This window comes from Oncorhynchus gorbuscha, linkage group LG13, assembly GCF_021184085.1.
Source record: "Oncorhynchus gorbuscha isolate QuinsamMale2020 ecotype Even-year linkage group LG13, OgorEven_v1.0, whole genome shotgun sequence".
Taxonomy (NCBI): Eukaryota; Metazoa; Chordata; class Actinopteri; order Salmoniformes; family Salmonidae; genus Oncorhynchus; species Oncorhynchus gorbuscha.
In genome coordinates, this window is record NC_060185.1 from 72,198,906 (window position 1) to 72,212,326 (window position 13,421).

A 13,421-nucleotide genomic window follows, 5' to 3' on the forward strand; every position below is an offset into this window, starting at 1 on the left:
AAGCATAGCCAGGATAAATGGGTAAAAGTTCAGGGAGGAAGACCCCACGAAGCATAGCCAGGATAAATGGGTTAATGTTCAGGGAGGGAGACCCCATGAAGCGTAGCCAGGATAAATGGGTAAATGTTCAGGGAGGAAGACCCCATGAAGCATAGCCAGGATAAATGGGTAAATGTTCAGGGAGGAAGACCCCATGAATCATAGCCAGGATAAATGGGTAAATGTTCAGGGAGGAAGACCCCATGAAGCATAGCCAGGATAAATTGGTTAATGTTCAGGGAGGGAGACCCCATGAAGCGTAGCCAGGATAAATGGGTAAATGTTCAGGGAGGAAGACCACATGAAGCATAGCCAGGATAAATGGTAAATGTTCAGGGAGGAAGACCCCATGAATCATAGCCAGGATAAATTGGTTAATGTTCAGGAAGGGAGACCCCATGAAGCATAGCCAGGATAAATGGGTAAATGTTCAGGGAGGAAGACCCCATGAAGCATAGCCAGGATAAATTGGTTAATGTTCAGGAAGAGAGACCCCATGAAGCATAGCCAGGATAAATGGGTAAATGTTCAGGGAGGAAGACCCCATGAAGCATAGCCAGGAAAAATGGGTAAATGTTCAGGGAGGAAGACCCCACGAAGCATAGCCAGGATAAATGGGTAGCTTTTCAGGAAGGGAGACCCCATGAAGCATAGCCAGGATAAATGGGTAAATGTTCAGGGAGGAAGACCCCACGAAGCATAGCCAGGATAAATGGGTAAATGTTCAGGGAGGAAGACCCCTCGAAGCATAGCCAGGATAAATGGGTAAAAGTTCAGGGAGGAAGACCCCACGAAGCATAGCCAGGATAAATGGGTAAAAGTTCAGGGAGGAAGACCCCATGAAGCATAGCCAGGATAAATGGGTAAATGTTCAGGGAGGAAGACCCCATGAATCATAGCCAGGATAAATGGGTAAATGTTCAGGGAGGAAGACCCCATGAAGCATAGCCAGGATAAATGGGTAAATGTTCAGGGAGGAAGACCCCATGAAGCATAGCCAGGATAAATGGGTAAATGTTCAGGGAGGAAGACCCCACGAAGCATAGCCAGGATAAATGGGTAAATGTTCAGGAAGGGAGACCCCATGAAGCATAGCCAGGATAAATGGGTAAATGTTCAGGGAGGAAGACCCCATGAATCATATCCAGGATAAATGGGTAAATGTTCAGGGAGGAAGACCCCACGAAGCATAGCCAGGTTAAATGGGTAAATGTTCAGGGAGGAAGACCCCACGAAGCATAGCCAGGATAAATGGGTAAAAGTTCAGGGAGGAAGACCCCACGAAGCATAGCCAGGATAAATGGGTAAAAGTTCAGGGAGGAAGACCCCATGAAGCATAGCCAGGATAAATGGGTAAATGTTCAGGGAGGAAGACCCCATGAAGCATAGCCAGGATAAATGGGTAAATGTTCAGGGAGGAAGACCCCATGAATCATAGCCAGGATAAATGGGTAAATGTTCAGGGAGGAAGACCCCATGAAGCATAGCCAGGATAAATGGGTAAATGTTCAGGGAGGAAGACCCCATGAATCATAGCCAGGATAAATGGGTAAATGTTCAGGGAGGAAGACCCCACGAAGCATAGCCAGGATAAATGGGTAAATGTTCAGGGAGGAAGACCCCACGAAGCATAGCCAGGATAAATGGGTAAATGTTCAGGGAGGAAGACCCCATGAAGCATAGCCAGGATAAATGGGTAAATGTTCAGGGAGGAAGACCCCATGAAGCATAGCCAGGATAAATGAGTTGAGATGGAAAAAATAACAAAAGGAGAGAGAAACTGTGAAAGAGCCATAGAGTGATAAGAGCTCTTTCTGTGTGGGAAGATACGTTTGAAGTGAATCAGACTTTGATGGGGAAAAGACACTTTGCACCTTGTTAATCAGTTCGTGACAACATCAACAAAAAACATAAAAGCTGATGTGGAAAGGTTGGTGCTTAGTTTCAACCCATCCTTCAGAATGTATTTGTTCATTTTCAAAAAAGCATATACAGTGGGGCAAAAGAAGTATTTAGTCAGCCACCAATTGTGCAAGTTCTCCCACTTGAAAAGATGAAAGAGGCCTGTAATTTTCATCATAGGTACACTTCAACCATGACAGACAAAATGAGAAAAAAATATCCAGAAAATCACATTGTAGGATTTTTAATGAATTTATTTGCCAATTTTGGTGGAAAATAAGTATTTGGTCAATAACAAAAGTTTATCTCAATACTTTGTTAAATACCCTTTGTTGGCAATGACAAAGGATCAAACGTTTTCTGTAAGTCTTCACAAGGTTTTCACACACTGTTGCTGGTATTTTGGCCCATTCCTTCATGATGATCTCCTCTAAAGCAGTGATGTTTTGGGGCTGTCGCTGGGCAACACGGACTTTCAACTCCCTCCAAAGATTTTCTATGGGGTTGAGATCTGGAGACTGGCTAGGCCACTCCAGGACCTTGAAATGCTTCTTACGAAGCCACTCCTTCGTTGCCAGGGCGGTGTGTTTGGGATCATTGTCATGCTGAAAGACCCAGCCACGTTTCATCTTCACTGCCCTTGCTGATGGAAGGAGGTTTTCACTCAAAATCTCACGATACATGGCTCCATTCATTCTTTCCTTTACACGGATCAGTCGTTCTGGTCCCTTTGCAGAAAAACCGCCCCAAAGCATGATGTTTCCACCCCCATGCTTCACAGTAGGTATGGTGTTCTTTGGATGCAACTCAGCATTCTTTGTCCTCCAAACACGACGAGTTGAGTTTTTACCAAAAAGTTATATTTTGGTTTCATCTGACCATATGACATTCTTCCAATCTTCTTCTGGATCATCCAAATGCACTCTAGAAAACTTCAGACGGGCCTGGACATGTACTGGCTTAAGCAGGGGGACACGTCTGGCACTGCAGGATTTGAGTCCCTGGCGGCGTAGTGTGTTACTGATGGTAGGCTTTGTTACTTTGGTCCCAACTCTCTGCAGGTCATTCACTAGGTCCCCCCATGTGGTTCTGGGTTTTTTGCTCACTGTTCTTGTGATCATTTTGACCCCACAGGGTGAGATCTTGCATGGAGCCCCAGATCGAGGGAGATTATCAGTGGTCTTGTATGTCTTCCATTTCCTAATAATTGCTCCCATGGTTGATTTCTTCAAACCAAGCTGCTTACCTATTGCAGATTCAGTCTTCCCAGCCTGGTGCAGGTCTACAATTTTGTTTCTGGTTTCCTTTGACAGCTCTTTGGTCTTGGCCATAGTGGAGTTTGTAGTGTGACTGTTTGAGGTTGTGAACAGGTGTCTTTTATACTGATAACAAGTTCGAACAGGTGCCATTTATACAGGTAATGAGTGGAGCACAGAGGAGCCTCTTACAGAAGAAGTCACAGGTCTGTGAGAGCCAGAAATCTTACTTGTTTGTAGGTGACCAAATACTTATTTTCCACCATAATTTGCAATTAATTTAAAATCCTACAATGTGATTTTCTGGATTTTTTTCTCATTTTGTCTGTCATAGTTGTCATAGTTTTTGGCTCACTGTACATGTAACTGCCAGGGATACAAACAATATTGAAAGCAGGTGCTTCCAACCAGGTGTGGTTTTTGAATTTCACTGAACAAAAATAAAAACATGCAACAATTAGTTACAAAACTGAGTTACAGTTCATATAAGGAAATCAGTCAATTGTAATAAATGTTATGTATTTCACACAACTGGGAATACAGATAGGTATATGTGACCAACAGATGCATAAAACAAAAACAAGTTAGGGGCGTGGTTCAGAAAACCAGTCAATATCTGGTGTGACCACCATTTGCCTCATGCAGCACAACACATCTCCTTCACATAGAGTTTATCAGACTGTTGATTGGTGCCTGTGGAATGTTGTCCCACTTTTCTTCAATGGCTGTGCAAAGTAGCTGGAACACGCTGTCGTGAAGTAGCTGGATATTGTTCGATACAGAGCATCCAAAACATGCTCAATGGGTGACATGTTTGGTGAGTATGCAGGCCATGGAAGACCTGGGACATTTTCAGCTTCCAGGAATTGTGTACAGATTCTTTTGCCATGGGGCCATGCATTATCATGCTGAAACATGAGGTGACGACGGCAGACGAATGGCACGACAATTGGCCTCAGGATCTCGTTACGGTATCTGTGCATTCAAATCGATAAAGTGCAATTTTTTTATTTATTTTTAAACTTTATTTAACCAGGCAAGTCAGTTAAGAGCATATTCTTATTTTCAATGACGGCCTGGGAACAGTGGGTTAACTGCCTGTTCAGGGGCAGAACGACAGATTTGTACCTTGTCAGCTCGGGGATACCTTCCGGTTACTAGTCCAACGCTCTACCCACTAGGCTACGCTGCCGCTGCCGTTTGTTGTCCATAGCTTATGCCTGCCCATACCATACCACCACTGCCACCATGGGCACTGTTCACAACGTTGAACACAACGTCGTACAGTTGAAACCGAGATTCATCCATGAAGAGCACACTTCTCCAGCGTGCCAGTGGACATCAAAGGTGAGAATTTGCCCACTGAAGTCGGTTACGATGGCAAACTGCAGTCAGGTCAAGACCCTGGTGAGGTCGACGAGCACACAGATGAGTTTCCCTGAGAAGGTTACTGACAGTTTGTGCAGAAATTCTTTGGTTGTGCAAACCCACAGTTTCATCAGCTGTCCGGGAGGCTGGTCTAAGACGTTCCCAGGGGGGAAGAAGATGGATGTGGAGGTCCCAGGCTGGCGTGGTTACATATGGTCTGCGGTTGTGAGTAGGGCACTGGCGGTCACAAAATTTAGTCTGCCTGTGTTTGACAAGCAAAGAACTGTCGGCTTCACGGTAATTGACCATTAATTAACATAAACACATTTAGCATTTCCTGGCTTCCACCTTGCCAACAAGCCACTGATGCTGACATTTGGAACATCTACATTTTAAAAAGTCTAATACATCCATGTAATATAGCCTAAGCCTTCACAATAAATCCATTATTTATTTTAGACATGTCTAAGAAGCATGGTATGAAGAAAATGCAGTCTATTTCAGAAGAACAGAATAGCATACTCTGAGTTGTCCTTATGTTAGGTCCTGATCTGGCTATGCCAAATGGCAGTGGTCTACACTAGTTCATTAAGCAGACAACATTTGCTTAGAATTCCATGGCATTATTTTATAGCATGAAGAACACAATTGAACAAAGCTGAATAAAATAGAAAGGATATTTTCTCCAAACGATTTAAGGTAGTGCGCACATATTCTGCATTGAGCGGTTAACACATAAATAGGTATTCCTATATACTTAATTTGGAGTTGTAACTTTTTGTTCCCCAAACGCTGGGCTATATGTTTAGATTTTTAATACATTGTAAGGCTGCATGACGTGACTCTAATGATGATTTGAAAAAGTTTGAAGGCATGAGCTCTGCTTCGTTTTTTTTGCGCAGGCTGTACACACTACATGAGTAACTCATTCACAATTTGACAAGCACTTGATAATACCTAGAATTTCACGGAGGCATCCCTTTTGTGTGGCCGCAATGCACCCTAAAGAAATGCATGCCTTTTGCAGCCAGTTGCTGATGTTCCCTTCTCCCTGAGTGCTGCGCGCTCCATCACGTGATAGGGTCTTTCTCACAGGCTTCAAATGAAGACGGACACATCCGGAACGCAACTACGCGTGTCCTTATCCAATTCCGACCGAGGTGCATATTGAAGATGTTGGAAGAACTCTCCAGATTTACTTTTCATCAGCCAACAAGATGAGTAAGGCCTAACAAACAGCAAAAGCACTAGCCTATGTCAATCTACTATCCCCCATAGTACAAAGGTGGACCTATTCTATTCTGCGCGAGAAATAACTATTCCAAGCATAGTCTGGGACAGCTGTGGGATGCGATAGATCCCAAATTAATTCAACCACTCCCATTAAAAAAACGTTTTTACGCAATGTGGCTGACTTAACAGATCAGAACGTTTAGCTTAAAATGTTGATAAACTATTAGGCTATTTCTTTACATTATAAGCGCATAAATGCGGAAAACACTATTATCAAAAGTGACTGTAAATGCAGTTATGCCAGTAATGATTTTATTATAAAGGTGCATTTGTATGGGGAAAATGTTCTTCCCCAAACTTGAAATTCACAGGCTGGTTGTGTCTGCAAGTTAGCCTCTACGTCCCTTGTAAAGCGGTTTAATGTGCTTAATTTTAAGTTATCTGGCCATTTTAGTTGTGATACAAACCTTATTAAAACATAAGCCTATGGGCTAGGCTACATGAAGTGTACGGCTATGATTAGAAAAAGTCGTCAAAAAATATATTTTTCCTATGCTGGGCATTATTCACAAGTGATAATATACACTGCTCAAAAAAATAAAGGGAACACTAAAATAACGCATCCTAGATCTGAATGAATGAAATATTCTTATTAAATATTTTTTTCAAAAAATAAAGGGAACACTTAAACAACACAATGTAACTCCAAGTCAATCACACTTCTGTGAAATCAAACTGTCCACTTAGGAGGCAACAGTGATTGACAATAAATTTCACATGCTGTTGTGCAAATGGAATAGGTGGAAATGATAGGCAATTAGCAAGACACCCCCAATAAAGGAGTGGTTCTGCAGGTGGTGACCACAGACCACTTCTCAGTTCCTATGCTTTCTGGCTGATGTTTTGGTCACTTTTGAATGCTGGCGGTGCTTTCACTCTAGTGGTAGCATGAGACGGAGTCTACAACCCACACAAGTGGCTCAGGTAGTGCAGCTCATCCAGGATGGCACATCAATGCAAGCTGTGGCAAGAAGGTTTGCTGTGTCTGTCAGCGTAGTGTCCAGAGCATGGAGGCGCTACCAGGAGACAGGCCAGTACATCAGGAGACGTGGAGGAGGCCGTAGAAGGGCAACAACCCAGCAGCAAGACCGCTACCTCCGCCTTGGTGCAAGGAGGAGCAGGAGGAGCACTGCCAGAGCCCTGCAAAATTACCTCCAGCAGGCCACAAATGTGCATGTGTCTGCTCAAACGGTCAGAAACAGACTCCATTAGGGTGGTATGAGGGCCCGACGTCCACAGGTGGGGGTTGTGCTTACAGGCCAACACCGTGGAGGACGTTTGGCATTTGCTAGAGAACACCAAGATTGGCAAATTCGCCACTGGCGCCCTGTGGTCTTCGCGGATGAAAGCAGGTTCACACTGAGCACATGTGACAGACATGACAGTCTGGAGACGCCGTGGAGAACGTTCTGCTGCCTGCAACATTCTCCAGCATGACCGGTTTGGCAGTGGGTCAATCATAGTGTTGGGTGGCATTTCTTTGGGGGGCCGCACAGCCCTCCATGTGCTCGCCAGAGGTAGCCTGACTGCCATTAGGTACCTAGATGAGATCCTCAGACCCATTGTGAGAACATATGCTGGTGCGGTTGTCCCTGGGTTCCTCCTAATGCAAGACAATGCTAGACCTCATGTGGCTGGAGTGTGTCAGTGTAACGGATGTGAAATGACTAGCCAGTTAGCGGTGCGCGCTAGTGGCGTTTCAATCGGTGACGTCACTTGCTCTGAGACCTTGAAGTAGTTGTTCCCCTTGCTCAGCAAGGGCCGCAGCTTTTGTGGAGCGATGGGTAACGATGCTTCGTAGGTGACTGTTGTTGATGTGTGCAGGGGGTCCCTGGTTCGCGCCCGGGTATGGGCGAGGGGACGGTCTAAAGTTATACTGTTACATCAGCAGTTCCTGCAAGAGGAAGGCATTGATGGTATGGACTGGCCCGCCCGTTCCCCAGACCCGAATCCAATTGAGCACATCTGGGACATCATGTCTCGCTCCATCCACCAACGCCACGTTGCACCACAGACTGTCCAGGAGTTGGCGGATGCTTTTGCCCAGGTCTGGGAGGAGATCCCTCAGGAGACCATCCGTCACCTCATCAGGAGCATGCCCAGGCGTTGTAGGGAGGTCATAAAGGCACGTGGCGGCCACACACACTACTGAGCCTCATTTTGACTTGTTTTAAGGACATTACATCAAAGTTGGATCAGCCTGTAGTGTGGTTTTCCACTTTAATTTTGAGTGTGACTCCAAATCCAGACCTCAAGGGGTTGATACATTTGATTTCCATTGATCATTTTTGTGTGATTTTGTTGTCAGCACATTCAACTATGTAAAGAAAAAAGTATTTAATAAGAATATTTCATTCATTCAGATCTAGGATGTTATTTTAGTGTTCCCTATATTTTTTGGAGCAGTGTATAAAATACTCATTCTGACCTCGCAAACATGTTTAACTTGTAAATAGCCAAGTGAATGAATGACATCAGAGTGAGCTGTGACAGTAATTTGTGTTGACAGCGTGGTGCCTGACAGCATATCGGAGGCCCAGCTAACCTTCATGTTACCACTTCCCTGCATTTAGATTGATGCACTATCCTTTCCCAGATCCCATTCATTATTATTAAGACACCCCCCCCCCCCCCCCTGGGTGCATTCACCATCCAGGAAGGACTGTCTGGAACACATGCTGGCCGGAAGTGACAGGTTCGTCTGACGACTGCTGGCTACTAACTTTGGCTCCTTCCACAGAAAAAAGAGAAGGCCTCCACCATGAAGAAGAACAACGCGTATGCCGTGGCGGTGGCCAACTATGCGCCCAACATCACCAAGGACTCAGGGTTGTCCACCATCGCCAAGGGTGGCGCCGTTGACCCCAACATGGCGGTTGGCAAGGTGGGTGGCAAAACGGACCCAAAGAAGACTTTCAACAGTGTGAGCAAAATCGATAGGATTTCAAGGATTATGTTCCCAGTCCTGTTTAGCAGCTTCAATTTAGTCTACTGGGCCACGTACCTAAACAGAGAACCGTATATAAAGGATATGGTGCCCTCAACCTAGAGGTCTCTCCCTCCTGCATTGTAATACATCTGAATTACGGAACTGAAATACTTACCAAATATGACCAGTATCTGCTAACTCTTGGTTTGTTGGTACAAGACAGACAAGCCCTGGATTGCTTTCTCTCCCCCTCTGTCCTGTTTTTTCTACACCACATTCTGCAGTGCTTTTGGAAACAACTGCTTTTGTAAATATAGATGTATTTATAGTCATGACTTGTGTGTTTGGTTATGTAAATCATTGAACAATACATTTATTTTATCTTATGGTTTTATTGACCAGTGATGTTTACATGTTTGAAAAATCTACGAAAGGAACCTTGAGATGTTTATTTGCAGAATCGAGAGATTTAAGTCAAAACATTTTTTTTTTAATAGTTTAAAAAATATATTTCTTATGTTAACTTTTTTTGTGGGCTAACAATTTAATGTTTCTCATTAACCAGGGATTTCTCATTTATGGTATGAAGTTCTTTTTCTATACAAGCCAATGCAAAAAAAAGAGTCATCTTTTTTTTAATGCTTTTGTTGTATTGCAATGTAACTTATTATTGTTAAACAAAATATCAACATAAGCAAAACAAACCATACTGTGTAATAATGTTTCAAGTTGATTATTATCAATTTTTGATATTTTACACATACTACATTGAAGGCAGGTGCCATCTTCCTCACACAAAACAGCACTGAACTGTGCAGAAAGACCACAGGAAATACTGCAGCATGATAATATGCTGCACGGTTTATTTGGCAACCTTTCTTCTATGATATACATGTATTGGATAAGGCGATATTATGTGCCAGAGCATGACAATGCATTACACACACACATTTACACGCTACTCAATCACTAGCAAGAGTTATCAATACTCAGAACGACAGATTTTTACCTTGTCAGCTCAGGGATTCGATCTAGCAACCTTTCGGTTACTGGCCCAATGCTCTAACTACTAGGCTACCTGCCGCCCCGTATTGAGCACCTAGAACTGAATGCTAACTTGATAAGCTTCTGTAACTTCTTTTTTTTCATGAAAAATATATAGGTGAGCTGCTTTTGAATCAGGGGTTGGAACCAAAATTAAAAACAAATTATATAAAAAGTCACCCTGCAAAGACATGCTAAACTTAATGTTTTTGTTATTTATAACAGGACTTATTATGAAAGATTGCACAAATACTGCTATGTTGAAAATAATGTACAGTAACAGTCAAAAGTTTGGACAGACCTACTCATTCCAGCGTTTTTCATTATTTGGACTATTTTCTGCATTGTAGAATAATAGTGAAGACATCAAAACTATGAAATAACATATGGAATCATATAGTAACTTTTTTTAAAGTGTTAAACAAATCAAAATATATTTTATATTCTTCAAAGTAGCCAACCTTTTCCATTGATGACAGCTTTGCACACTCTTGACATTCTCTCAACCATCTTATTGAGGTAGTCACCTGGAATGCATTTCAATTAACAGGTGTGCCTTGTTAAAAGTGAATTTGTGGAATTTCTTTCCTTCTTAATGCGTTTGAGCCAATCAGTTGTGTTATGACAAGGTAGGGTGGGTATACAGAAAATAGCCCTATTTGGTAAAAGACCAAGTCCAAATTATTATGTCAAGAAAAGCTCAAATAAGCAAAGAGAAACGACAGTCCATAATTAATATAGGACATAAAGGTCAGTTAATCCGGAACATTTCAAGAACTTTGAACGTTTCTTCAAGTGCAGTTGCAAAAACCATCAAGCGCAATGATGAAACTGGTTATCATGAGGTACACCACAGGAAAGGAAGACCCAGAGTTACTGCTGCGGCAGAGGATACATTCATTAGAGTTACCAGCCTCAGAAATTGCAGCCCAAATAAATGCTTTAACAGAGTTCAAGTAACAGACACATCTCAACATCAACTGTTCAGAGGAGACTGGGTGAATCAGGTCTTCATGGTCGATTTGCTGCAAAGAAACCATTATAAAGGACACCAATAATAAGAAGAGACTTGCTTGGGCCAAAAAACATGAGCAATGGACATTAGACCGGTGGAAATCTTTCCTTCGGTCTGATGAGTCCAAATGTGAGATTTTTGCTTCCAACCGCCGAGTCTTTGTGAAACGCAAAATATGTGAACGGAGGATCTCTGCATCTGTGCTCCCCACCGTGAAGCATGGAGGAGGAGGTGTGATGGTGTGGGGTTGCTTTGCTGGTGACACTGTCTGTGATTTATTTAGAATTCAAGGCACACTTAACGAGCATGGCTAACACAGCATTCTGTAGCAATACACAATCCCATCTGGTTTGCGCTTAGTGGGACTGACATTTGTTTATCAACAGGACAATGACCCAACACACCTCCAGGCTGTGTAAGGGCTATTTAACCAAGGAGAGTGATGGAGTGCTGCATCAGCTGACCTGGCCTCCATAATCACCCGACCTCAACACAATTAAGATTTGGGATGAGTTGGACCCCAGAGTAAAGGAAAAGCAGCCAACCAGTGCTCAGCATATGTGGAAACTCCTTCAACACTATTGGAAAAGGATCAGGTGAAGCTTGTTGAGAGAATGTCAAAACTGTGCAAAGCTGTCATCAAGGCAAAGGGTGGCTACTTCGAGGAATCTAAAGTCTAAAATATATTTGTATTTGTTTAACACTTTTTTTTGGTTACTGCATGATTCCATGTGAGTTAATTCATAGTTTTGATGTTTAAAATAAATACAACCTTGAATGAGTAGGTGTCCAAACTTTTGACTGGTACTGTATATTTAAAATAAATGCAATTTTAATAACATGTATATAAATATGTTAATGTCATTACCCAATAGTCTGTAAAAAAATACATGTGGTCTTGTGTGGGAAAATGCTTTAATACAGTGCATTTGGAAAGCATTAAGACCCCTTCACTTTTTCCACATTTTGTTATGTTACAGCCCTAATCTAAAATGGATTAAATACATTTATTCCTCTTCAATCTACACACAATACCCATAATGACAAAGTGAAAACAGGTGAATTTATTGCAAATAAAAAACAGAAACCTTATTTACATTATTATTCAGACCCTTTGCAATGAGCCTCGAAATTGAGATCAGTTGCATCCTGTTTCCTTTGATAATCCTTGAGATGTTTCTAAAACTTGATTGGTGTCCACCTGTTGTCAAATCAATTGATTTGACATAATTTGGAAAGTCACACACCTCTCTATGCAAGGTCCCACAGTTTACAGTTCATGTCAGAGCAAATGGGTCAAAGGAATTGTCTGTAGAGCTCCGAGACAGTATTGTGTTGAGGTACAGATCTGGAGAAGGGTACCAGAAATTTCTGCAGCTTTGAAGGTCCAAAAACACAGTGGCATCCATTATTCTTAAATGGAAGGAGTTTGGAACCACCAAGACTCTTCCTAAAGCTGGCCTTCCGGCCAAACTAAGCATTCGGGGGAGAAGGGCCTTGGTCAGGGAGGTGACCAAGTACATGATGGTCACTCTGACAGAGCTCCAGAGTTCCTCTGTGGAGATGGGAGAACCTTCCAGAAGGACAACTCTCTCTGCAGCACTCCACCAATCAGGACTTTATGGTAGAGTGGCCAGACGGAAGGCACTCCTCAGTAAAAGGCACATGACATCACACTTTGAGTTTGCCATAAGGCACCTAAAGACTCTTAGACCATGAGAAACAAGATTCTCTGGTCTGATGAAACCAAGATTGAACACTTTGGCCTGAATGCTAAGCATCACGTCTGGAGGAAACCTGGCACCATCCCTACGGTGAAGCATGGCTGGGAGACTAGTCAGGATTGAGGGCAAGATGAACAGAGCAAAGTACAGAGATCCTTGATGAAAACCTGCTCCAGAGCGCTCAGGACCTCAGACTGGGCCAAATATTCACCTTCCAACAGGACAACAACCCTAAGCACACAGCCAAGACAACGCAGGAGTGGCTTTGGGACAAGTCTCGGAATGACCTTGAGTGGCCCAGCCAGAGCCCGGACTTGAACCCAATCTAACATCTCTGGAGAGACCTGAAAATAGCTGTGCAGCGACGCTCCCCATCCAACCTGACAGAGCTTGAGAGCTTCTGCAAAGAATGGGAGAAACTCCCCAAATACAGGTGTGCCAAGATTGTAGCGTCATACACCAAAAGGACTTGCGGCTTTAATCGCTGCCAAAGGTGCTTCAACAAAGTACTGAGTAAAGGGTATGAATTCTTATGTAAATGTGATCAGTCTTTTATTTTTATATATTTGCAAAATAAAATCTAAACATGTTTTTGCTTTGTCATTATGGTGTATTGAGTGTAGATTGATGAGGGAAAAATGATTGAATCAATTTTAGAATAAGGCTGTAACATTACAAATTGTGGAAAAAAGTGAAGGGGTCTGAATACTTTCTGAATGCACTGTACTTAGTGCTGCTGGACCCTACCTCCAATTCCATTAACAGCAGTGCAATACACATATTGGACTGTAGAGAAAAACTTGACTACCTGTCTCAGCTAAAGGGTTAGGGTTAGGGTTAGGGTTAGGGTT

The 13,421-nt window shown here is 42.9% G+C and overlaps 1 protein-coding gene across 1 annotated transcript in view; it reads left to right on the top strand.

The window, feature by feature from the left end:
* LOC123994107 (gamma-aminobutyric acid receptor subunit alpha-2-like) overlaps window positions 1–9,652 on the top strand; it is a 72,695-nt gene extending 63,043 nt beyond the window's left edge. Inside the window, exon 10 of the mRNA XM_046296615.1 lies at window positions 8,599–9,652. Within this exon, the coding sequence (XP_046152571.1) occupies window positions 8,599–8,907 (309 nt within the window). The 3' untranslated portion in view covers window positions 8,908–9,652. The remainder of the gene's footprint in view (window positions 1–8,598) is intronic.
* The last annotated feature ends 3,769 nt before the right edge of the window (window positions 9,653–13,421 follow it).